This window comes from Gracilinanus agilis, chromosome X (assembly GCF_016433145.1).
Source record: "Gracilinanus agilis isolate LMUSP501 chromosome X, AgileGrace, whole genome shotgun sequence".
Classification (NCBI taxonomy): Eukaryota; Metazoa; Chordata; class Mammalia; order Didelphimorphia; family Didelphidae; genus Gracilinanus; species Gracilinanus agilis.
Window position 1 is genome coordinate 72,268,199 of NC_058136.1, and position 22,310 is coordinate 72,290,508.

At 52.7% G+C, this 22,310-nt stretch overlaps 1 protein-coding gene across 1 annotated transcript in view; it reads left to right on the forward strand.

Moving 5' to 3' along the window:
- LOC123253770 (vascular endothelial growth factor receptor kdr-like) overlaps positions 1-22,310 on the forward strand; it is a 113,676-nt gene that overhangs the window by 5,036 nt on the left and 86,330 nt on the right. Inside the window, exons 2-4 of the mRNA XM_044682914.1 lie at positions 2,553-2,652; positions 8,778-8,998; positions 21,442-21,569. Coding sequence (XP_044538849.1) covers positions 2,553-2,652; positions 8,778-8,998; positions 21,442-21,569 — 449 coding nt within the window. The remainder of the gene's footprint in view (positions 1-2,552; positions 2,653-8,777; positions 8,999-21,441; positions 21,570-22,310) is intronic.

Here is a 22,310-nt window from a genome sequence, read left to right on the forward strand (position 1 = left end):
TGGGCCAGCCCTCCTGTTCAAGCAGCCCTTCGGCATTGGGCAAGACCCGCTCAGGCCTGGCAGATGACCGTCTCCCACTGTTTCCAAGCTTCCCGAAGACCTTTCTATTCCGTGGCGGCTGGGAGGATCATGGGGCAGAGGCTCTCCATCTGGACTTCAGAGTCAGGAGACCACAGTTTGATTTCTAGCTTCCATCCTCCTGGTTGAGTGCCCTTAGGCCAGTCACTTTTCCTCTTTTGTCATCTCTAGAAATGGGAGGATTGGAGGGTGGGGGCAGCTGGGCACTTCAGTGGATTGAGAGCCAGGCCTGGAGAAGCTGGGTTCAAATCTGCAGGTGGTAAATGAAATATCTGCCTAAGGCTGGTGGCGATTACTCCCTACCTCAGGCTCCCAGAGTTCAAGGCAAAAGCCCCTGCCAGGAGGACATGCTTAGTATCTTCAAGCGGCACTAGCTTGTTTGCTAGAAGAACCATGGTGGTGAGCCTGTGGCACATGTGGTCCTCTCTGTGGGCACGCGCTGTCTTCCCAGTATAGAGTTCATTACTAGAAAGCCGAAGGGATGCAGGGCCAGGCTGCTCCCCTCCCCATCTCCACGGGTGCTGGAGGACATTTCTCACGTCAGCCACCCCTCTGAAAGGTTCACCATCACTGACCTAGAGGATAGGAAGTGAGAATGGGTTGATCCCGGTGATCTCTGAGTGTCTCCTAACTGAGATCACCCGGGATCATGCAGCCTGTCTTGAAGGAAGAAATTCCTTAGACTATAGCGTCATTGTGTATATAGCCTCTGGAACTATGGGGAAAATGTGCATGTGCACACACGTGTGTATGTGGAAGAGCAGACAATATTAGGACTAACGCAGACACAGAGAATTTGCTATTTCCTTCTCTACCTTGTTTTAGAGACAAGGAAACGGAGGGAGACAGGGTCAAGTGACTTGTCCAGGGTCCCACAGTTAGTTTGCAATCTCCTTCTCCAGCTCATTTTCCAGATGAGGAAACTGAGGCAAATAGGATTAAGTGACTTGCCCAGGGTCCCACAGCTAGTAAGTGTCTGAGGCTGGACTTGAACCCAGGAGGATGAGTCTTTCTGACTCCAGGCTGGGCGTTCTATCCACTGCAGCGCCGTGATTCTACTGTAGTCCCTCCCCCTTCAAAGAATAGTCTCCCAAGAGTAACCTCAGGAACTCGTGCACAGCCTCGCAGCAAGCCAGGGTGGGATTCGTCCCCAAATCGTCCGTCTCGAAATCCAGCCTCCCTTCTGTCGGACCATGAAGAGGACCGAAATGCCCTGGCTGGCAGGGGAAGGATCTGGGTGGGGGTGGGGAGGGGGGCGCAGGAGCTCCCTTCGGTGCCCTCCTCCGTCGGGTACAGGCAGGTGATAGGGCCCAGGCTGTAGGCCTTGCTTAGGCTGGTGAGCCTCTCTCCTGAGGTACCCAGCCTCTGCCAGAGCCAGGCCCCCTCCCCCGACAGTCCCAGGGGCTCTGATGAAAACCTAGAACCTGTAAGGATCAAGGCCTGCAGAACGGTCTGAGCTATGGTGTCAGTGATTGGCAAGGCCACGCCCCAGCCTGGGGAACCGAACCCTTGGGTGCTTTCTTTGAGTTCCTTCCAACAATGGCACATTTCCCCAGGACTTGGCTGTTCCCAGAGTACTTTCTTTGTCCTACCTACTTTTTAGGGAACGCTGCCCGTAATGGTGGCCCCGTTTTTCAGATGGGGAAACCGAGCCTCGGGGAGATGGAGTGACTTCCTGTGTGGTACAGTGGAAAGATCAGTGGACCCAGATCTGAATCCCATATCTATCGCCTGCTCGCTGGGTGACCTTGGGAAAGTCCTTTCCCTTCCCTGGCCTCAGTTTCTCGTCCCTAAAATAAGGAGACCCGGTGACCAGATGGGCTGTGAGGTCCTTTTCAGCTCAGATCTCGCATCCTATGTGTGACTTTGGGTGAGTCACTTTCAATACCCGGGCCTCACTTTCATCCTCTTGCAAAGGGAGGATTTCGGCCTAACGGGCCTCTATGGATAGTTCCAGCTCCGGGTCCAGAGGACGCCTGTGAACCTGGCTTTTATTTTAGCCTAGAGCAGAGAAGAAGACTTGTTTGGAGGTTGGGAAGGGGCAGCGAGGAGCACACCCGGGGCAGCTCTCTTCGAACGTCTGAGGGGCTGGCTCGTCGAGGCAGGGTCAGCCGTGTTCTGTTCGGCCCGAGAAGGCCTCCCCGGGAGCTTTGGCAATCCCCCTCGCTAGAGCTCTTCCGGCCCCTCCCAGCCAACATTCGGCCATCTTTCTTTCAGGGGCGGCCTTTGGGATCCTTTCAGGGCCCCCACGTGGGAGCCATTTAATAAACATTCTTCCTTCTCGGACGGTGCGGTGACCAGAGCCCAAGAGTTTCGGTCCGAAGGACTCTCGGCCCGAGTTTCCTCCCCTCTGAAACGAGGGGCTCGTCTCTGGGGGCCTCGGAAGTTTCTTGGGTGAATGGCGTGGCGACCCGTGAGGAGAGGGCTCCCAAAGATGGCGCCTAACAATGGCTTCTCCTCTTTTCTTGGTCCAGGTATGGCTATCAAGGAAGAGTCTCTCATAAAGCCAGAGCTGAGCTTCTTAGGAGACCAGGTGGTGATCCCGGCCGGCTCCCCGTTTGATGTGACCTGCAGGTAAGGATAAGCGAGTTGAAGGTCCAGCCAGAGGGCATCCGTCCCCCTCCCACCCACCGGAAAGAAGCTTCGATGGCTTCTCTCCCTGCCCACCGGTGAACTGAGGGCAGGCCTTGGAGTCAGGGAGGCCGCAGTTTAAAGCACACCTCTGAGCCTGCTTGGGCGACCTTGAGCAAGTGCCTTCTCCTCATACCTCAGTTTCCTTCTCTGAAAAATGATGGTGGGCTCTCTGGGTGACCTTGGGTCCCTCCCTTCTTTATTCTCCTCTGCAGTCTTTAGTTTCCTCCAAGATGAGCCGGCCTCTGAGGGTACTAAGGCTGGATCTGTCAGCCTCTCGTGGGGCTAAGACTCCGGGCATTGTCGCAATCCCAGACTCCTCCCTTTCCCCCATCAGTCATAACTCCGAGCCCAGGAAATTGTGTTTAATTGGCTCAATGAATGAATGAATGAACATTAGAGCATCTCTATCAAGTGGAGCCTTGAGTTGACGCCCAGAGTAGCCAGAGAACCTTCTTTGGATAATGTGCCCTGGGGAGGGACAACCTTCAAACCGGGGGCGCCTGCATGCCAGCCTGGCATATTCTCTGAGTGCTCCCCAGCAGCCCTCCTCCCCCACTCTCACAAGGGCGAGCCTCCCTGGGCAGGCCGAGGGGTTGATTTTTTTTTTCTAAAGTTATTTCAGGGCTGCTTTGTTAGCCCATCGGCCTGGAGAAGGGGCCGAGGCTATGAGTTCGAGAGCAGTGTCCTTGGCAGCCACATCCTCTCTTTATTTTCCTACTGACTCTCCAGGAAGTGGGGAGGGGAGGGATTCTCAGCTGTTGAACGGCGCATGGACAGAAGTTAGACAGAAGTTAGACATGCCCCCCACGAAAGCCCGTAGGCCACAGGTACCATGAGCCAGCTCACCAAGGACCCCCACCCCGACAGCGTGACACATTGAAGTTGAGACCTCGGTTCACGCTCTTACTCTGGGACCTTGGAAGTCACTTCTCCCTCTGGGCCTCAGTTTCCCCCTTTGTCACATGAGGAGGCCGGACCTCCTGAATGGCCTCTGAGGCTAGAGCTGGGATCTTCTGACATGGAAGCTATCGGGGTCCCACAGTAAGACGTCACTCTCCAGGGAGCCCACCTGACACGACAGTCTTGTTCTGAGTCAGTGCCCACGGCCCCTGGCCCGAGAGCTTTGTGCCATGAGGGACAAGAGGATGTAGCTGTAGGCCATTACCCTTAAAGTGATGGTGGTGTTCCTGCAAGAAGAGCTTCGAGGGACACCCGAGGCCGAAGGAGGCCTGAGCGGTGATGGGCACGAGCCACCTGCCGCTTCTGCAGCTGCCAGGAGTGGACGGACAAAAGCCGCCACGTGCTGCCTTCCCACTAGCCCGGCCTCTGTGTGCTCCGTGTCAGTGACAGAGTGGCTCTTGGGCTTGGAGAGGGAGTGTGGCCTCCCCCGGGGCCTTGGGGCCACTTCTGCTCCCTTTCAAGCCTGGGCGGGTCAACAATTGTGCCAGCAAGGGCAGAGAGTGACCTGGATTCGAGGCCCACCTCTGCTGTAGACTCCCTGGGGGGCCTTGCTCGGGTCACTGCTCTTCCTCCTCCTCTGCCAATTAGCCTTTGTTTATTCGGCTCTGTCCTGGGCCCGGGCTCCAAGGGGAAATAGAACATGACATGGCGGTCAGCCAAGGCACAAGTGTGGGGCTGGGGGTGAGACGGTAGAGGGTAGAGACAAAGGACGAGCCAGGCCCTACCCTTGAGAAGCTCGCATCTGAACAGGGGAGACAATAGTGTGTGGGTGGGGGTGAGTGTGTAATAAATGTAAAGCTATTAAGCACACAGGGCAGCTGGGTGGCTCAGTGGATGGAGAGCCAGGCTTGGGTTCCAGTCTGGCCTCAGGTACTTCCTAGCTGTGTGATCCTGGGCAAGTCACTTAACTCCTATTGCCTAGCCCTATGCTGGCAAACCTGTGGCATGCATGCTGGAGGGGGCTGCTCCCCTCCCTCTGTCCGTGTGTGCCTGAGGACATTCCTCACTTCACCTTCCCCTCTGCCCAGCAGCCCAATGGGAGCACTTCCTCCCTCCCCTGTCTGGGGAAAGATGGGAGGCTCACATGCAGTGTGAGGGTTGCGGTTTGGGCACTCGGTCTCCAAAAGGTTCACCATCACTGCCCAGCCCTTTCTGCCTTGGAACCAATACACCGTAAGATGGAGGGAAAGAGTTTAGAATGACTGAAGCCCACCTACATAGAAGATAGTTCAGGAAAGAGGGCATTGGGGAGGGGGGAGGGAGAAAGGCACAACCCAGAGCAGGAAAGGCCTCCAGGTCTGCCCTGTGCCACGTTTGGCCGCACACCTCCAGGTGTGAAAAGGGCCTAAGCTGGGGGCTCTTTGGACAGCTGCGGAAAGGCCGTGTGAAGGCCGGAGACAGCTGAAGGCTTGGGCAGCTCCCACTCCGTGCTGGTCAGGAGCTGCCCTCTCCTTTGTTCTGCTTGGCTGCTGCCAATCCCCCAATCCCACCCTGGAGTAGAATTTTCCAGAGGGGCTGGGGCTGGAGGCGGAAGGCCCCTGGGGGTGAGCGTGGTGTGGGGCAGCTGCCAATACCACGCCGGGCTGTCATGGAATAGAGCTCGAGCATAAATACGGGCGCTTCTTTTCAATGAGAGCCAAGATCAGATCAAAGGCGACCAGAGCCAGGCTGGCTTCACCCAACAGTGAACCAAGCACTGCAGCTACTTCATTTACTTCTTTTTTAACCCCTTAACTTCTCTCTTAGAAGCCATTCGGTGTGTTGGTTCCAAGGCAGAAGAGCAGTAAAGGCTAGGCAGTGGTGGGGGAAGTGACTTGTCTAGGGTCACCCAGCCAGCAAGTGTCTGAGGCTGGGTTTGGACTCGGGTCTTCCCAACTCCAGGTCCAGCCCTCTATCCCCTGAGCTGCCTCCTAGGCAAACAGAGGTGAAGTGACATGCCCAAGGTCACACAGCCAGGAAGTGTCCAAGGCCCCAGCTGTCCCCACCTACCAACATGCACGTATGTTATATCCTCCCAGGACAACGAGTGTTCCTTCTGCGGCCTTTGTGTCTTAGCAAGGCACCTCGTGCTAAGAGGCATGGACGGATGCTTGCTGGGTTCAACTGGCTTTCCAGACCTTGCCCGGTGCCTGCAGAGGCCTGACGGCTGCTTCCTAGCAGACTGGCCCCGAGATCGAGAGCCCAGGGAAATGGGTCCCCAGGGGCCAGGCCATGGAAGATGGGATGGGGAAGTGAGTCAGGAGGCTGGCCAGCCCAAGCGATTGCTTATTTCTCCTCAGGAAGATAACAGGGGAGAGACCTCATGGCCGTGAGGGTCACGGCTTGTCCGAGGCCTGAGAATTGTCTGCTGGAGTCTCAGGGGACTCCGTAGGACCACGGTGCTCCTTTCTCAGAACATTCCCAGAATTCTTCACACAGCCCCAACCTGATTTACAGGAAGGCGTCTTTGGGGACATTCAGTCAGGAACTGAGGATGTGTTTTCAAAAGGTTACTAAGTGACTAGAAAGTCCTAGGAGGGACCAGAGCTGGAAGGGACCTCTGAGGCTATGAACGGCTCTTATTTTACAGAAGAGGAAACTGAGGCACAGGGAGGGAAGCGACTTGCTCAAGGTCACACATAGGGTCCAAAATCTGGAGTTGGGAGAGTCCCCGGAGGCCAGTTGGCCCAATCCCCTGGTTTTATCGGGGGGGGGGGGTCCAGGGAAGGAAGCGATTGACTCCGGTCGTAGAGCCAAGAGGTGGAATTTGAACCCGACTCCTGAGCCTGGAGCCAGTGGTTTTTCAACTGTGTACCACAAGGTATTTGCTTCCTTTGTCATTCTGTCAGGCATCCCTGCCTAGTGAAAGTCAGTCACTAAACATCCATTCACGGTCCTCTTTGTGCCAGGCACCTGTGCTAGAGAAACAAAGACAAGAGGGACTGCTCTCCCCTGCCCTAATGGAGCTGCTTGGGCTCCCTCTGTCCTGCGTTTCTGCACTGACTCCCACCTCCCGGGGAACTCTGAGATCTTCAGGGCCTTCTGAGGGCCCTGGGCCTGGGCTTCCAGTTCTTGGGGTTTCCGATGTTGCTCCCGCCTTGTACTTTCCTGTATCCCCATTGGAGGGCTTTCGTGGAAGGTTGTCCACTTTTGTCCCCCCTGCACATAGAGCGGTGCAGGCCCCATGGGGCTCCTGGGCCTCACTCAAATGCGGTTCCTCAATCCCAATGAGGCCACCATGTTCTCAGTGCCTTAATAAAGGCTTGGCCAAGTGGATTAAATTCAGTCAGGCACGAGCTCATCGAAGGCCCTACGGCTAGGAGGCTAGGAGGGAGCCCGGACCTTCCCCTCCAGCTCCCGAGGCCCCGCCTCTCCCAGGCTTCCCATCTCCTCTGGGGCTCCTCGGAGGGCCACTCTGGCCCAGAAGGCTCTGAGCTTCCCAAAAAACCCAGACGAGTGTCAGGGCACGAGGCCCCGCGCCCGCTGTGCTGCCTGCTGAAAGCAATTCTTTCCCTGATTCGCATGCAGGACACTGGTGTGACTGGGGCCCGAAGACTGGGCCACAGCAGGCAAAGGAGAACTGAGCGCATTCCATTTCTCTCCTGCATTGGGATGCCAAAGGGGTGTTAGCTCAGTGTGGCAGGATCTTCCGAAGCCCTGCCCATGCCCAACTGTGTGCGGGCAGCTCAGTGGCTAGAGAGCCAGGCCTGGAGATGAGAGGTCCTGGGTTCCAGTCTGGCCTGAGATATTTCCCAGCTGAGTGACCCTGGGCAAGTCACTTCACCCCCATTGCCTAGCCCTTGTCCTTCTGCTCAGAGTTATTACTAAGACATAAGTTCAGGGTTTAATTTTTTTTTTTTAATTCCAAGAATTGATACTAAAAATGGAAAATAAGGGTTAACAAGGGCGAGGGAAAGTTAGCCGGCTGCAGCGGATAGAGGCGCCGTGCCTGGAACCCAAGGGATTTAAGTTCCAGTCCGGCTTCAGACACTTCCTAGCGGGGTGATCCTGGGCAAGTCACTTGACCCCCGCCGCCCAGCCCTTACCTCTCTTCTCTTTAGAACCAATGCAGGGACTGCTTCTAAAACGGAGGGTAAGGGCCAAGCAAGAATCAGACTTGCCTGGGGATCTGCAAAAGTTTATACAGGAAGTGAGTGACCCTTGAACTGAGCCTCATGGGAAGGGGCGGTGAGGAGCGAGAGCGTCCCAAACCTGGGCCCAGCCCGTGCAGGGTCCCAGAGGGGGGGAGATGGCGCCACTTGGGCGAGGACCGGCCAGAAGGACAGCTTGGCTGCACTGGCGAGGGCGAGTGAAGAGGGAGGGCCTGATGGAGAATCAGTCTGGAAAGGTGAAGCCCAGCCCAGCCTGGGAAGTACTTTAAGGGCCAGACGGAGGAGTCTGGATTTTACCCCAGAGGTAACTGGGAATCGCTGGAATTTACTGAGAGGGGAAGTGCTCATGTGTGCTTTCCCAATCACTTTGGCAGCTGTGTGGGGAACGGATCGGACGGGAGACGCTGGAGGCAGGGAGGCCGGGGAGGCCGCGCCGCCGGCGGGAGGCCCTAAGACATTCCTCCTCTCGGCCAACCAGTGGGGAGATGGTCTGTTGAGCGTTTACTGGGTGCCAATCCTGTGCTAGGCGAGGCCCAAACGATCCCTGCTCCCAGGGAAGAGGACGGGCACAGAGACACGGACGAAGCTGGGTTTCTTTCCGACGGCACGCTTACTAGCTGCGTCATCCTGCACGAGTCACTTCGACTCGGCCTCAGTTTCCTCCTCTGTAAAATGAGCCAGAGAATGAACTAGCCAGCCTCTCCAGTATCTTTGCCCAGAAAATCCCAAATGGGGTCACCAAGAGTCAGACGTGACTGAAAAGCAACTCAACCCCAACCCCGAGAAGCACCTTCTGGAGGCAGCGACTGCCAGCTGGCCCCCCGGTTGGCTGTCCCCCTCCCCCCCAGAGCTACTGCCCATCTTTGAATAGACCTGCTTGCTCTTCCAGTGGGACTTCCCTCTGCCCCCAGGACTTGGAAGTCTAAGCCAAGAGGCCAGGGTGGGCTCCTTTTCCATCATGGGGCTCCTCCCCAGCCGTGACTGAGGACGTCTCTCTCCTTTTTGTCTCCACAGAGGATCCGCCCCGCTGGTCTGGCACTGGGGCAACAGTTCGTCCAGCGGCTCCGTGCGCGTCGCTGAGCGCCCGTGCCCCGACGACGCCCTCCTCTCGTGCAGTCAGCTCACCATCTTCAGCACGGTGGCCAGCGAGACCGGCTATTTCACCTGCAGCTACAGGGACGTCTCTGATGCCGAGGACCCCGGCCTCACGACCAGGGTGTACGTCTATGTCAAAGGTCAGTGTGGCCTCCCCCGCCCCACGCTTCGTGCCAGCCACATGCTAGCCCTCAACCGCAGAGGTGCGGCAGCACCGTTTTAGGGCTGCTGGGAGGGGGGAGGAAAGTATACCTTCTGGGCTAGAAAATGGCCAAATCCAAGCTAAGGCAGCATGGGAAAGTGGGGTGACGACGGGCGAGAAAGGAGACCAAAGAACTAGATCTAGATCCTCGTTTCGGATCTGTTCACCTCCGACCTTCTGCCTCAGAGTCCATCCTGAGCAGCAGTTCTAAGGCGGAAGAGAGAGAGGTAAAGGCTATTCAGTATCAATTCTATTAAGGTAAGGGCTAGGCGGTGGGGGGTTAGGTGACTTGCCCAGGGTCACCCAGCGAAGAGGTTTCTGAGGTCAGATTGGAACCCAGGACCTCCCGCTGCCCCTGGGCCACACATTTCACATTTTAGATCCTCGGCTTCCTCCCCTGAAAAAAATGAAAGGCGTGAATGAAGGGGCTTTGGTGGCCATTTGGTCTAAGCACTTCATTTTCCTGAGGCCTCCCAGAAAGTCAAGAACCTTTCTTGAGCTCGTGAAGGTGGAAAGTGAAAAAGCGCGGATTTGAACCGGGGCCCCCAAATCCAGAACCAGGGCTCTTTCCCCCATACCGCGGGGTTGAACTAGGCCGTCCTTTAGGCCCCCTTTGGCTCTGAATTTATACCAGAGAAGGGCAGAGCTGGAAGAGGAGTTTACGTAGAGAAGTCGATAAGAGTGATGAGCCTAGAATCAGGAAGATCCGAATTCAAATCTGACCTCAGACGCCAGCTGTGTGACCCTGGGCAAGTCCCTTCACCCTGTTTGTTTCTTCTGGAAAATGAGCTGGAGGAGGAAATGGCCAACCACCCCAGTATCTTTGCCAAGAAAACCCCAAATGGGGTCCCTAAATCAATCCTGTTGGCTTCAGTTTCCTCATCTGTAAAATGGGGATCTGCCAGGGCTGTGTGAGCATCCAGGGAGGCAGCATTTCTAAAGTGCTTCGTCTGGTGCCTGGCCCACAGTAGGCATGTTCCCTTCCTTCTCCTCATTTTTCAGAGCTTTTAGAAATCGTACCGCAGAGCGGTTCAGATGCCTTATCCGAGCTCCCGCAGCTAGCACTACATTTGGGACAGTCACCACCTTTGAATTCTGCCTCTTGGGCCATATTTAGCTCCCCCCCCCGCCCCGGCCTCCTGCAGGCCCAGGCAGTTATGGGAGAGAATCTAACGTGAATTATAAAATCAGTGTTGGATTAGGCAGGAGGCACAGAAGCCGAGAGCCGGGCAGTGGAGGGGCGGGGGGTAGTGGGAGCGGCTTGCGAGGTCCCCTCGCCAAATGGACGGCTTCTGTCCTGCTGAAAACTCCCATTTTGGTCCCATTTTGGGCTTTCCAAAGCACATTTCTTACCGCAGTCCCGTGAATTAGATAGTGCAAGGCTTAGCCCTATCTTTCAGATGAAGGGAACTGAGGATCGGAGAGGGCGACACCCCTCGTCACCCAGCTAATAAGCATCAGAGGCCAGGAGACTCGAACCCAGGTTGTCCGACCGAGTCCACAGGCACAACGACTGCCCGCCCCTGCCCCGAGTCACTACTGAGTCCTCTTCTAGGCTGGGCTCCACAACCGCTTCACGTTTCCCTTCTCTCCCTATCTTTTGGGTCCCTTTAAGGCTTGTATCCTTTTTCCAAGGATGCCTTGAAACCTGAGCAGTTGCTGGAGGTGGGAGGCTTGGCCTGGGGGGCCCTTTCCTCCCAGCTGAAGAGGAAGGTAGCCTCCCACCTGGTCCTTTTCTCCAGCACCTCCCTAGTGACGGGCTGTCTGGGGCCTGGCCCTGTTCCTTGCTCCAATTGGAATTCTAATTTCCTCTCTGAGTGTACCGTGGCCGCCTCCTCCGACCCCTGAGCCACAGGGCCTTCTCCTGGAAATGTGCTCCAGGCCTTTCCTCGTGAGCTCCTCTGGAGTCGGTCAGTGGCCCTCACCTCTCCTGACGGAACTGTCGATTCCATTAGGAGACTAATTTCCTCACTGGGCCGCTCCCCCAGCCCCCTCATCCTTCCCAGGGCTGGTGCTGGGATGTATGGTCTCCTCATTATACATCACTTGGCAGCCAGGCGTGCAGAATCCCGGGGCTGGGAGGGACCTCAGAGGGCATTTGATTCGAACCACATTTGAACCGGAATCTCTGCGACATCACTCCTTCCAGGCAACACTGAGCTTCCGCAAAAAGCCCCGCGGTGACGGGAGGGCTCCCCACCTTTTGAGGCCACCCGTCGGGTAGCATGGGGGCCCCTACGGCCGTTTCCATCTTGGATTTTGTCCTCTCATCTTACCGGCGTGCCACCGTTGCAACTACCATTGGTAGTCGGGGGAATCGGGCATCATTGCTTTACCCCTGTTTGTACTGGGAAAGCTTATAGTGTTTCTCCGCTGCAAACCATGCGAGCAGCTCTTGGATTTGATTATATTCGAGAAGGGCTTTCAGTAACAAATGCGATCTAAAGTTGATCAAAGAGTAAAAAGTCACGAGCATCGAAGGCTTTTCCCAGCGTCCTTTGGAATAATCGTGATTCTAAAATATCTCGGTTCTTTAGAGGGTTCATTTTACTCTTCTGTGTTCCTTTGCCCACTTCTTTCTTCGACCAGATCTGGGACTTTTATGGGTACGGAGGAGCTCTCTCGGTGAGGAATTGCCCCTATCGATGCAGATTGCTATTTTTTTTTTCATAATATTGAACCATCCCGGAATTCCTGCCACAAAACTCCCCTGGGCAGGGTGTGTGATCCTCCCCATATAGTGCTCTGATCTCCTTGTTAATCTTTGACTTACAGTTTTTATAGCAGCATTCACTGGGGAGATGGGGCTCTAGTTTTCCTCTGCCGATTTAGCTCTTGAGGTAGTGATTTTTCCTAAGAGAGATACTTTAGAGGCAGCTGGGCGGCTCAGTGGGTAGAGAGCCAGGCTGGGGTCAAATCTGGCCTCTGACACTTCCTAGCCGTGGGACTATGGGCAAGTCACTTAACCTCCATTACCTGGCCCTCCCACTCTTCCGGCTTGGAATCAGTACCTGATACCAATCCTAAGGCAGAAGGTCAGGGTTTGGGGATGTTCTTTAAGAGAGAAAGAGATGCCTCACACGTGTATGTATATATGTGTATGTGTGTATACATGTGTATCTGCATATTGATATGGAATATATATGCAACATATCATGCTTAGTGCAGTGCCTGGCACATAGTAGGTTCTTTTTTAAAATAAGCATCTATTTATTCATTCATTCATTCATTCATCCACTCTCCCATCCATCCATTTATTTATTTATTTGTTTGTTAGCTTGTTTGTTTGTTTATTTATTTATTTGTTTGCTTGCTTGCTCATTTACTTATTTAGCCCTGCATTTATTTATTTATTTGTCTGTTTAGTCATCTATTTATTTATTTATTCATTTATTTGTTTGTATGCTTGTTCACTTATTCATTCATTTATTTGTTTGTTTGTTTATTTTTTTTTAAACCCTTAACTTCTGTGTATTGTCTCCTAGGTGGCAGAGTGGTAAGGGTGGGCCATGGGGGTCAAGTGACTTGCCCAGGGTCACCCAGCTGGTCTGAGGCCAGATTTGAACCTAGGACCTGTTTCTAGGCCTGACTCTTAGTCCACTGAGCTACCCAGCTGCCCCCCACATAGTAGATTCTTAACAAAAGTTAATTGTTTGCTTGCCGTTTTTATAGATAGATATTTGTAACTGGCATCTAGGCGACACAGTAGCTAGAGGGCTAGGCCTGGAATCTGGAAGATTCCTTTTTCCTGAGTTCAAATCTGGTCTCAAGACACTTACTAGTTGTGTGACCCTAGACAAGTCACTTCACCCTGTTTGCCTCAGTTTCATCCTCTGGAAGAATGAGCTGGAAAAAGAAATGGCAAAGCACTCCAGCATCTTTGCCAAGAAAGTCCCCCAAAGGGGACGTGACTGAAAAATGACCGAACGGCATTTATAGAGACCGAGAGAAAGAGGGAGAGAAACAGAGACAGACAGATACCGAGAAAGAAAGAGGGAGCCAGACGGAAGAAGAGATGGGGGAGACGGAGAGAGAGTGAGTGAGAGCGCGCGGCCAGGGAGTTTCTAGGTGATCCTAGAGTTAGACAGGGCTCCACTACTGTTCGTTTCCGCGTTAGCAATCAGTGAACATAAGCTCATTGTTTTCTTATTTATGAATCATTCTTACGTCCTTGGTATAACTCCAGTTCAGTCCCCATGAATCATTTTCGGAATGTTTTCCTGTAGTCTCCATGTCAGGACTTTATTTAGCATTTCTGCATCAATGTTGATGAGGGAGATAGGCCCAGAGATCTCTTCCTCGGTTTTTTTTTTGGCAATTGGGCCCATATTTGTCTCATCCTCCAAGGCAGTTGGCAGAGTTCCTTCTGGCCCTATTTTTAAGGAGAATTTTGGTAGCGGAGGCTCGGTCTATTCACTCTCTCTCACTGGGTGAGTTTTTTAAATCGGTGATCAATAAAACCGCCCCTCCCTCCCTCTGCACCTTCCTTTCTCCACGTCACCCTGTCTTCACGCAAACAAGCATTTCATTTCTTCGTCTTTTGCTACTATTTGGCTTTGCGTTGGGCTGGTTTGAAAGTTTAACACCCGGATCACCTGGCTTCCTTTGAAGGAATGACTCAAATGCGTTCCCTTTCAGGAGTGTCTAGTGGCAGGTTTTGCTATTTTTGCTCACCTTTGCCAGATTTATTATGCCGGGACTTCTGCTGACGTTCTCTACTCTCTGAATGATTTGATTCCAATTTTGGATTTCTCGTAACCCCAGAGTCATCCTGGGATGCCTAGTCCGATGGCTTTTTCCTTAGAATCAGATGAGTTGTTTTCCTCTTCTCTTCCTGTGCAAGATTTGCTCTTTGATATTGTCATTCCAAAATTGGACTATGTTTCTCGACCGTTTAAACTCAAGGTTTGTTTCTGCGGATGTCCTAAGGGTTTCTTTGACTCGAAATTAACCCTCTGTTTCTTTTTTCTTAAACCCTTACCTTTTTTTAGTCTTGGAGTCAATACTGAGCATTGCTTCCAAGACAGAAGAGTGGTAAGAGCTGGGCAATGGAGGTGAAGTGACTTACCCAGGGTCACACAGCTAAGAAGTTTCTGAGGTCAGCTTTGAACTCAGGAAGATGAATATTCCTGACTTCAGGCTCAAAACTCTATCCACTGTGCCACCTCGCCGCCCAGATTATAAATTAGCATGACCAAAAAAAGAAGGGCACTCGGCAAAAGCATGGACTAATTTGCCCGAGTGCTCCATTGGTAGCCGTGGCATGTCATGAGAGCTTAAGGAAGGCTCGCACCCCCACACCATGGTTGGAGGCCCCCTGTGTAGCCTTGATGGGAGGCCATATAGATGGGCTGAGATCTATACTCTTGGGTCTGGAAGGAAGATGAGTGGGGATGAAAATAGCCAAGCAAAATGAATGAAACAAGAACATCTGAACACAGTGGTACCCAGGGACTGGAGGAGTAAGGAGAAGGAGGTGCCAGAAGGTGCCTCCGAGATCTGAAGCTCATGTCTGCACAGTCGGGCCATAATGTTCCCCAGATCCCTAGAAAAAGGTGTCGGAATGGCCCCCCCTTATCCTCCAGTCTGCCCTTTGGTCATTTCTTCAACGTCAAAACACCACAACCCTAGTCTGTCTCTCATCATCTCTCGCCTTTTCAACAGCCTCCTGCTTGGTCTCCCTCCCTCCTGTCTTCTGTCTCCAAACTGTTCTTCACACAGCTGCTTAAGTGATATTCCGAAAGCCCAAATCTGACCATGCCACTCTTCTGCTCAGTAAACCCCAATAGCTCCCTGTTACCTCTAAGACCAATTAGAAGTTCCTCTCTTTGACATTTAAAGCCCTTCACAGAGTTGCTCCAACCTTTCTTTGCAGCTTTACTATACATCACTCTCGTTCTAACACTTTTAAGTCTCACCAGACTGATCTGTTTGCTGTTCCTCCCACAGGACACTTTATCTCCTGTCTCCAGACTTTTGTTTTAGGCCACTCCCCATGCCAGGGACACACTCCCTACTCTCATCCACCTTTTAGAGTCCCCGGGCTCCTTCCCAACTGGCACCTCCCACTCGAGGCCTTTCCTAACGCGTCCTAGAGCGCTATCCCAAATGAAAAGGATCTTGTTTTCTCTCTACTTCTATGGGACGTGCCCTTGTTGTTTCTTGGAGGGTGGGAATCTGTTTGTTAGTTCTTGTCTTTGTACCCTCAACACCCAGCACAGAGCCTGGCACATCACTGACGCTTAATAAATTGCTTGTTGACTTCTCATCGAGCCCTGGAGGTGTCTGACGTGGCAGTCGTTGGGAGGATGCCCTGGGCCAGCCGTCATGGGTTAGGGGATGGGCATGGGTTAGTGAGGCTGGGAGCGAGGAGGCGGTCCCGTGAGCCATCTGCTGGAAAGGTAGCCTTCCCCAGTCTGCCCCCTGCCCCCATCCAGCAAGAATCGTTTTGTGGGAGGTATTCGTCGTCTTCCTGCCCTTGCTGAGTTTCCCACGTTTGAGTTCTTGTTTCTTAGAGGAGGATGAGGCAGTCCCCCAAGGTTACCGTATACTCTGCCATCTCTCTGGGCTTCTCCAGCTCCATCTTTTTTACAGAGGAGGAAAGAGAACTAGAAGGGCGCGTAAAGCATCCGGGATCGAAATTCCGAGAGGCTTTTCAGCTCTTACCATTTTGTTCGCTCTGTTTAAGGTTCCTCTCGGTTCTAACATTCCCTGTTCTGAGGCCCCTGCCAGCTCTGCACTTCATTACTGTCTCTTCTTGGGCCGAAGGCTGGGGTCCAGGTCCCCATGGCTCTCAGCCAGTTGTGGCCTTCTCTCTCTAGACCTGGGATTCACCTCAGTATGGTGCCGTTTTCCCTAGCCGTCGCCATCTGTGAGGCTATCTGGGGCCAACCTGGCTTCCTGCCACTGAGCCAGGCCTTGAAGGTGATATTCAGGGCCATTGTACCGGGGGATCCTGTAGGCCAAGGGCCGGCTGACTTTTCCTGCCCATTGTTCAGAACAGCTTGGGATAATAGTGGGCCAGACGAAAGAGAACTGATATTCTTGGGAAGATATGCAGGAGGGGGTATTTAGGTGGTGCTTCCTGACTGGGTGACCCTGGGCAAGTCACTTAACTCCCATTGCCTAGTCCTTACTGCTCTTCTGCCTTAGAACTGATACTTAATATGGATTCTAAGATGGAAGGAAAAGCTTTTTAAAAGAAAAAGAAAGAAAGACATGGAGGAGAAGAACCTTTAATGCACAGGGACCTTCGCTCCTCCAGGAAGCAAAAGCTGGCATTGTCCTGGTAGCTGGCAGAGCTTTGTGTGCGCCCCCAGGAAACTTGGCAATGCCCAGATGACTTGCCCTCCATTGGGCCCCTTTGGATTTGCATCCCATTTGGGCCAGGATGTGCTGGCTGGGTTTTTAAGACGACTCGGGCCCGTTCTGGCTTAGACTCATCTGCAGGCCGGATTCCAAGGGCCTTTCCTGAGCCAGGGCTGGTGGGCTTGTCGCCTGCACGTTCCCCATTGCAAGATTCACATGTGCCTCTGTGGGCATTTCCACAGGCACCATCTGCAGACAATGCACCTTTCTCTAGCAGTGAAGCCCCCACAGAAATGAGGAGTGGCAGTTGGAGAGGTAGGGGAGGCCCGGAGGTACCCCCGAGGTCGGCCAGTACTGAAGTCGGGCCCCAAAGAGCAGACAGCTGGCACCAGGGCAACTGAAGGCGCTCACAAGCCTTCTTTCTACATGGGGAAATCAAGAGAAATAAGGCGAGGGGGCAGCTGGGTAGCTCACTGGATGGAGAGTCAGGCCCAGAGACGGGAGGTCCAGGGTTCCAGTCTGGCCTGAGACCCTTCCCAGCTGTGTGACCCTGGGCAAGTCACTTGACCCCCAATGCCTAGCTCTCACCGCTCTTCTGCCTTGGAGCCGATACACAGAGGGAAGGGAAGGATTTGAGAGAGCGAGAGACGAGACAGAGACAGAGACAGACAGACAGAAGAGAGAGAGATGGATGGATGAGGCAAGAGGCTCCATGATGTTCCCCCAAAGCCTTGCCAATTCTCTTTTGGTCAGGCTGTGCTTAGAGACGGGGTTTCTGGGGTGCTCAGCGTGTGTCCGTGGCACACTGACGTGAGGGGTCCCGGAGCCGCGGGGAAGCTGAGGCACGGAAGAGAAGCCTTCAGACCCAGGCTCAGCTCTGTGACGGCTCCGCTGGGTATTCGCAGTCAGTCTGCTTTCGTTCAGGCTTATCTAATAAATCAGAAGGGTGGCCCCCATGCCAATTTCCAGGCCTGCCTGCCAGCCCCCATTTTTAGGCCCCTCCCAGCTCGGGCATTCTGGGATTCTGTGAGTTTCTTGAATTTCGAGCAGGGGATGGTCTGGGTCTGGGCTTTAGCTTTAGCGAGCCAGGCCCGCCTTGGCCCCCGGTGCCTGGCCCGGGGCCTTTGCTTCCACAGCCCTTTGGAGCCAGGGAGTCTACCTCTACCCAGACCCATCTTCTTGCAACCTTTCCTGGCCTGGGCGGTTTCAGACAATGTAGCATTTCCTTTAGGTTCCCACCCCAGATGCTTAAGAAAGATGTCATGGCCCGGCCTGTCCCCACCTTCCTCCTCCTCAGCTTGTGAAGCATGGAAACAGACCTTAGAACCAGAAGGTGGCCTGATCCCCCAGTCGGGGCAGGGTGTAGCAGCGGGGAAGGGCTTCGCTAATAATCAGTGATACCAAGAATGACTTAAGGAGAGGGCAGCTGGGTGACTCCATGGATGGAGAGCCAGGCCTAGAGAGGGGAGGTCCTGAGTTCAAATCCGGCCTCAGACACTTCCCAGCTGTGTGACCCTGGGCAAGTCACTTGATGCCCCATGGCCCACCCTGACCACTCTTCCGCCTTGGAGCCGATATATACCATATTGAGTCTAAGAAGGAAGGTAAGAAATAAAAAAAAAAAGAATGACTTTGGGAGTGAAGGCTTCAACTGATCCTCGGAGTAAGGAATGGCATTCCCATTGACAGCCATGGAGGACTTAAGAGAACAAGAAGAGTTTCAGTTTGGGATGTATCAAATCCAAGCGTGTGGCATCCAAGCACCTTTTCAGAATAGACCGATGGAGCTCCTCTCATCAGAATTCTGGGAGTCGTTGACATCTAGAGGGGGAGAGAGTTACGTTAAAGAATAGAAGCTTTGAAACTCTGTGCCCTCCTAAGAAACAGTGCCTCATAGCAGCAAGGGCACCAGCACTGGGCTTGGAGACCCTGGATTCAAATCTCACTGCTGGAGTACAAAATAAATACCCATCAGTCACCAGCCTTTCTATATCTTTCCAACACATCTCAGCAGCAGGAGTTAGCAAGAGAAACTCTATTTAAAATCACCCTAGGTCCGGGCTGGGCCAACTTTGGAAAGAGGGGCCAAAAGAAAGGAAATGCTCCTCTGTCAGTCTGTTTCTAAGGCAGCTCTTTCCAAGTTTCATTGTATTGATTCCTACTCATTGTATTCGTCAGATCAGGAAGAATGTCCCACAGCCATAGAACATTTCAGGGGGGGGGGGTCCGTAGTTTGCCCATCAGTGCTCTAGACAATATAAAATACTTTGGAATCTATCTGCCAAGACAAACACAGGAATTATAGGAACACAACTGCGAAACCCTTTTCATACAATTAATACTGGATCTAAACAATTGGAAAACCATTGATTGCTCATGGGTAGGACGAGCTAACATAATAAAAATGGCCATTCTTCCCAAATTAATTTACCTATTTAGTGCCATACCTATCAAAGTACCAAGAAACCTTTCTACTGAATTAGAAAAAACTATAACAAATTTCATTTGGAGTAACAAAAGATCAAGAATATCAAGGGAAATAATGGAAAAAAATGTGAAGGAAGGGGGCCTAGCAGTACCAGATATTAAACTATAAAGCAGCAGTCATCAAAACGGGATGGTAGGGGCAGCTGGGTAGCTCAGTGGATGGAGAGCCGGGCCTAGAGACGGGAGGTCCTGGGTTCAAATCCAGCCTCAGACACTCCCCAGCTGGGTGACCCTGGGCAAGTCACTTGACCCCCCCCCCCCCCATGGCCCACCCTTACTACTCTTCTACCTAAGAGCCAATGCACAGAAGTTAAGGGTTTAAAAAAACCGATATGGCACCAAGAGACAGAAGGGAGGATCAGTGGAATAGACTTGGGGTAAATGACATCAGCAAGACAGTGTATGATAAACCCAAAGAGCCCAACTTTTGGGACATGAATCCACTATTTGACAAAAACTGCTGGGAAAACTGGAAAACAGTATGGGAGAGAATACGTTTAGATCAACATCTCCCACCCTACACCGAGCTAAACTCAGAATGGGTGAATGACCTGAATATAAAGAAGGAAACTGTAAGTCGATTCGGCGAACATAGATTAGTGCACCTGTCAGATCTCTGGGAAAGGAAGGAATTGAAGACCACGTCTCGCCGCTGCTCCTTATTAGCCCTGTGACTTTGGACAAGTCATTTCCCCATCTGTGAAAAGGGAGGTTTGGTCTAGATGGCCAGTAGAGATGTGCCCAAGGAGGCTTCCAGCACTAGATCTGATCCTTTGTGTGACCTCCTTGTTTGGGGGCCTCAGTTCCCTCCCCCGGAAGATAAAGGGGCTGCCTCAGTGGCCTCAGCCCTCCTGTGGGCCTATCTTTGAGCAAATCACTTTTTTGACCCTCGTCTACTGTCTTAGAATCACTACTGTGTATTGGTTCCAAGGCAGAGCAGTAAGGGCTGGCTCACAGGGGTTACACCGCTAGGAAGGGTCTGAGGCCTCTTGTCTCCAGGCCTGGTTCTCTGCCCATGACCCACCTGGTTGCCACTGATCAAGTCACTTCTTGAGGCAATGGTTTACTTATCTGAAAAATGGGAATAATAATACTTTCCTGTTGGAGGGAGGGAGAGGGAGGCAGAGCCAGAGAAGAAAAAGAGAGAGAGAGAGACCAACTGACTCTGATCTGTCAACTTTTAAGCCCTAGAGCCATGTGCCAGTATAGACTCTTGTTATCTCTTACTTTAGGGATAGGGTCTGGCCCTGTGGTTCTGTTTGTGTAGGGAACTCCCGGTGAGGCAATGCCCTCTACCAAAGCAGGGAGGTAACTTCTTCCTCAACTTACAGTCTCTGAAAGGCCCTAGTAGTGTCTTAAAAGATAGCCTGTGATGACTTACAAGTTCAGTGACTTGCCCAAGGGCTCTGATCTTGTGGGCCTTGAATTCAAGTCTTCCTGGCTTTGAGGGCTGGTCCCTAGCCTCTACATCGCCCCCACCCCTTATTTTACAAAGACAAAATAAGGAGTGATACTTGCCATCTACGTTTAGCCTCAGGCAAGGGGGCTGGAGGTCCGAAGGAGACAAGCTGGCCACATGTTTAGAGGACTGCCACATTTGGAACAAAGTCCAGTGTCCAGGCTCTGTGGCTGCTCTGCCCAGTACCCAAAGCCAAGTTCTGCTTTGGTACCTATTTCAAAGAACCTCACCTTGAGAGGTCAGTACATGACAATACTGGCTCCGTCTGGGTTCTTGCTAGTGATGCCAAGGGGAATGGGAATGCAAACATGTTTGCATTTACTTGTGGTCACTGATATCTTTGATCCTACTAAGGGCAGCTGGGTGGCTCAGTGGATGGAGAGCCAGGCCTAGAGACGGGAGGCCCTGGGTTCAAATGTGGCCTCAGACACTTCCCAGCTGGGTGACCCTGGGCAAGTCACTTAATTGCCTAGTCCAGTGATGACGAACCCATGATATGAATGCCAAAGATGGCACACAGCATGCTCTCTGTGGGCATGCCCTCCTGCCCCTTCCCCCAGAAAGACAAAAGGACTGAGACAGAGCTGCTCCCCTCCCCCTCTCCACCATGCCTAAATACATTTTTCCCATCCCCCACCCCTCTGCCCAGCAGCCATTGGGAGTACACAGTGGGTAAGGTGAGTGGGAGTTAGGTGGACGGCTCATAGGTGGCAGAGCTGGAGGGGAGTGGATCACTTTGGTCACTCCCCTCCCCCTCTCTACATTCCTCACTTCACTCGCCCCCTGCCCAGCAGCCCAGTGGGAGTGCTTCCTCCCTCCCCTGTCTGGGGTAATAGGGATCCTGTGGGGGCTAAGGTGGGGGGCGGAGCACGATACTTCGTCTCTGTGGGGCCATATAGTGTGGTACTTGGTCTGGGAGGTGGGGCGGGGCCTGTCACTCCATCTCTAAAAGGTTTGCCATCACTGGCCTTTCGTCCTAGAGTTATTTCTAAGATAGAAAGTAGGGGTTAAAAAAAATCTTCCTTTTGAGAAACTGAGACACTAACCTGTTCCTTCCCTTGTTCCTTTGGGGTTTACCAGCCACAGAATAAGCTTTGAGAGCTCATGTTCTGCTTTCTGTCCCACAGATGACAACCAGCCCTTTGTGGAAAGATACTATGATGAGCCACTGGTGATCACGGTGTTTTCTGGCGCACAGGAGGTGATCGTCCCCTGCCGGGTCACTTCCCCTGACCTGAATGTCAAGCTGACCCTGGTAAGTGGCACCATTGGGATCTCAGAGAGGCCTCTGTAGACCTTTGATCTAAGGTGTTGGAGATGTGAAGAGAGGATGTGGGACGTCAGGGTATTGGGTTTCTTTTCCAACTTCCCTTGGAGTGTTCCTGAAGGGGGCTTTGCCAGCACAATCCTCCCCCAGCCATCCAGGCCATGGCCACTGAGGTGGAATCTACTGATGAGTTTCCTTCTGATGTCAGGCAAGAAAACTATGTTCCCGAGCTAGCCCCAACCTTTCCTGAGGCAACCTCCATAGGGAAAGACAGCTAGATGACTCAGTGGATAGAGCACTAGGCCTAAAGTCAGTAAGATAGACCCTTAGTTCAAATTTTACCTTAGATATTTCCTGGTCCTGTGGCCTTGGGCAAGTCTCTTAACCTCTGTTTGACTTAATTCACTGGAGAAGGAAATGGTAAACCTGGCAGCCAATTTCCGACAATTGAGGATGGCCTTAAACGCTGCTGGAAGTCAAATAATTACTAAGTGTAAAACTTCATTCCCCTGGACCTTATCTGACCCTGACAGTCACTGAGCAGGCTTGGGGCACCTGGCAATCAGTCCTTCATCCGCCGCCTATGACTAGCCAGGTATCGGGGAAAGAAAGGCACACTTATCTCACAACATCAGTCCCATTTTGCCGCTGAAGAAACTGAGACTTAAGAGATCATAGGAGCTTTTGTTTTAGAGCTAGAAAGTCCCTTCCAAATGAGCTATTCCAACC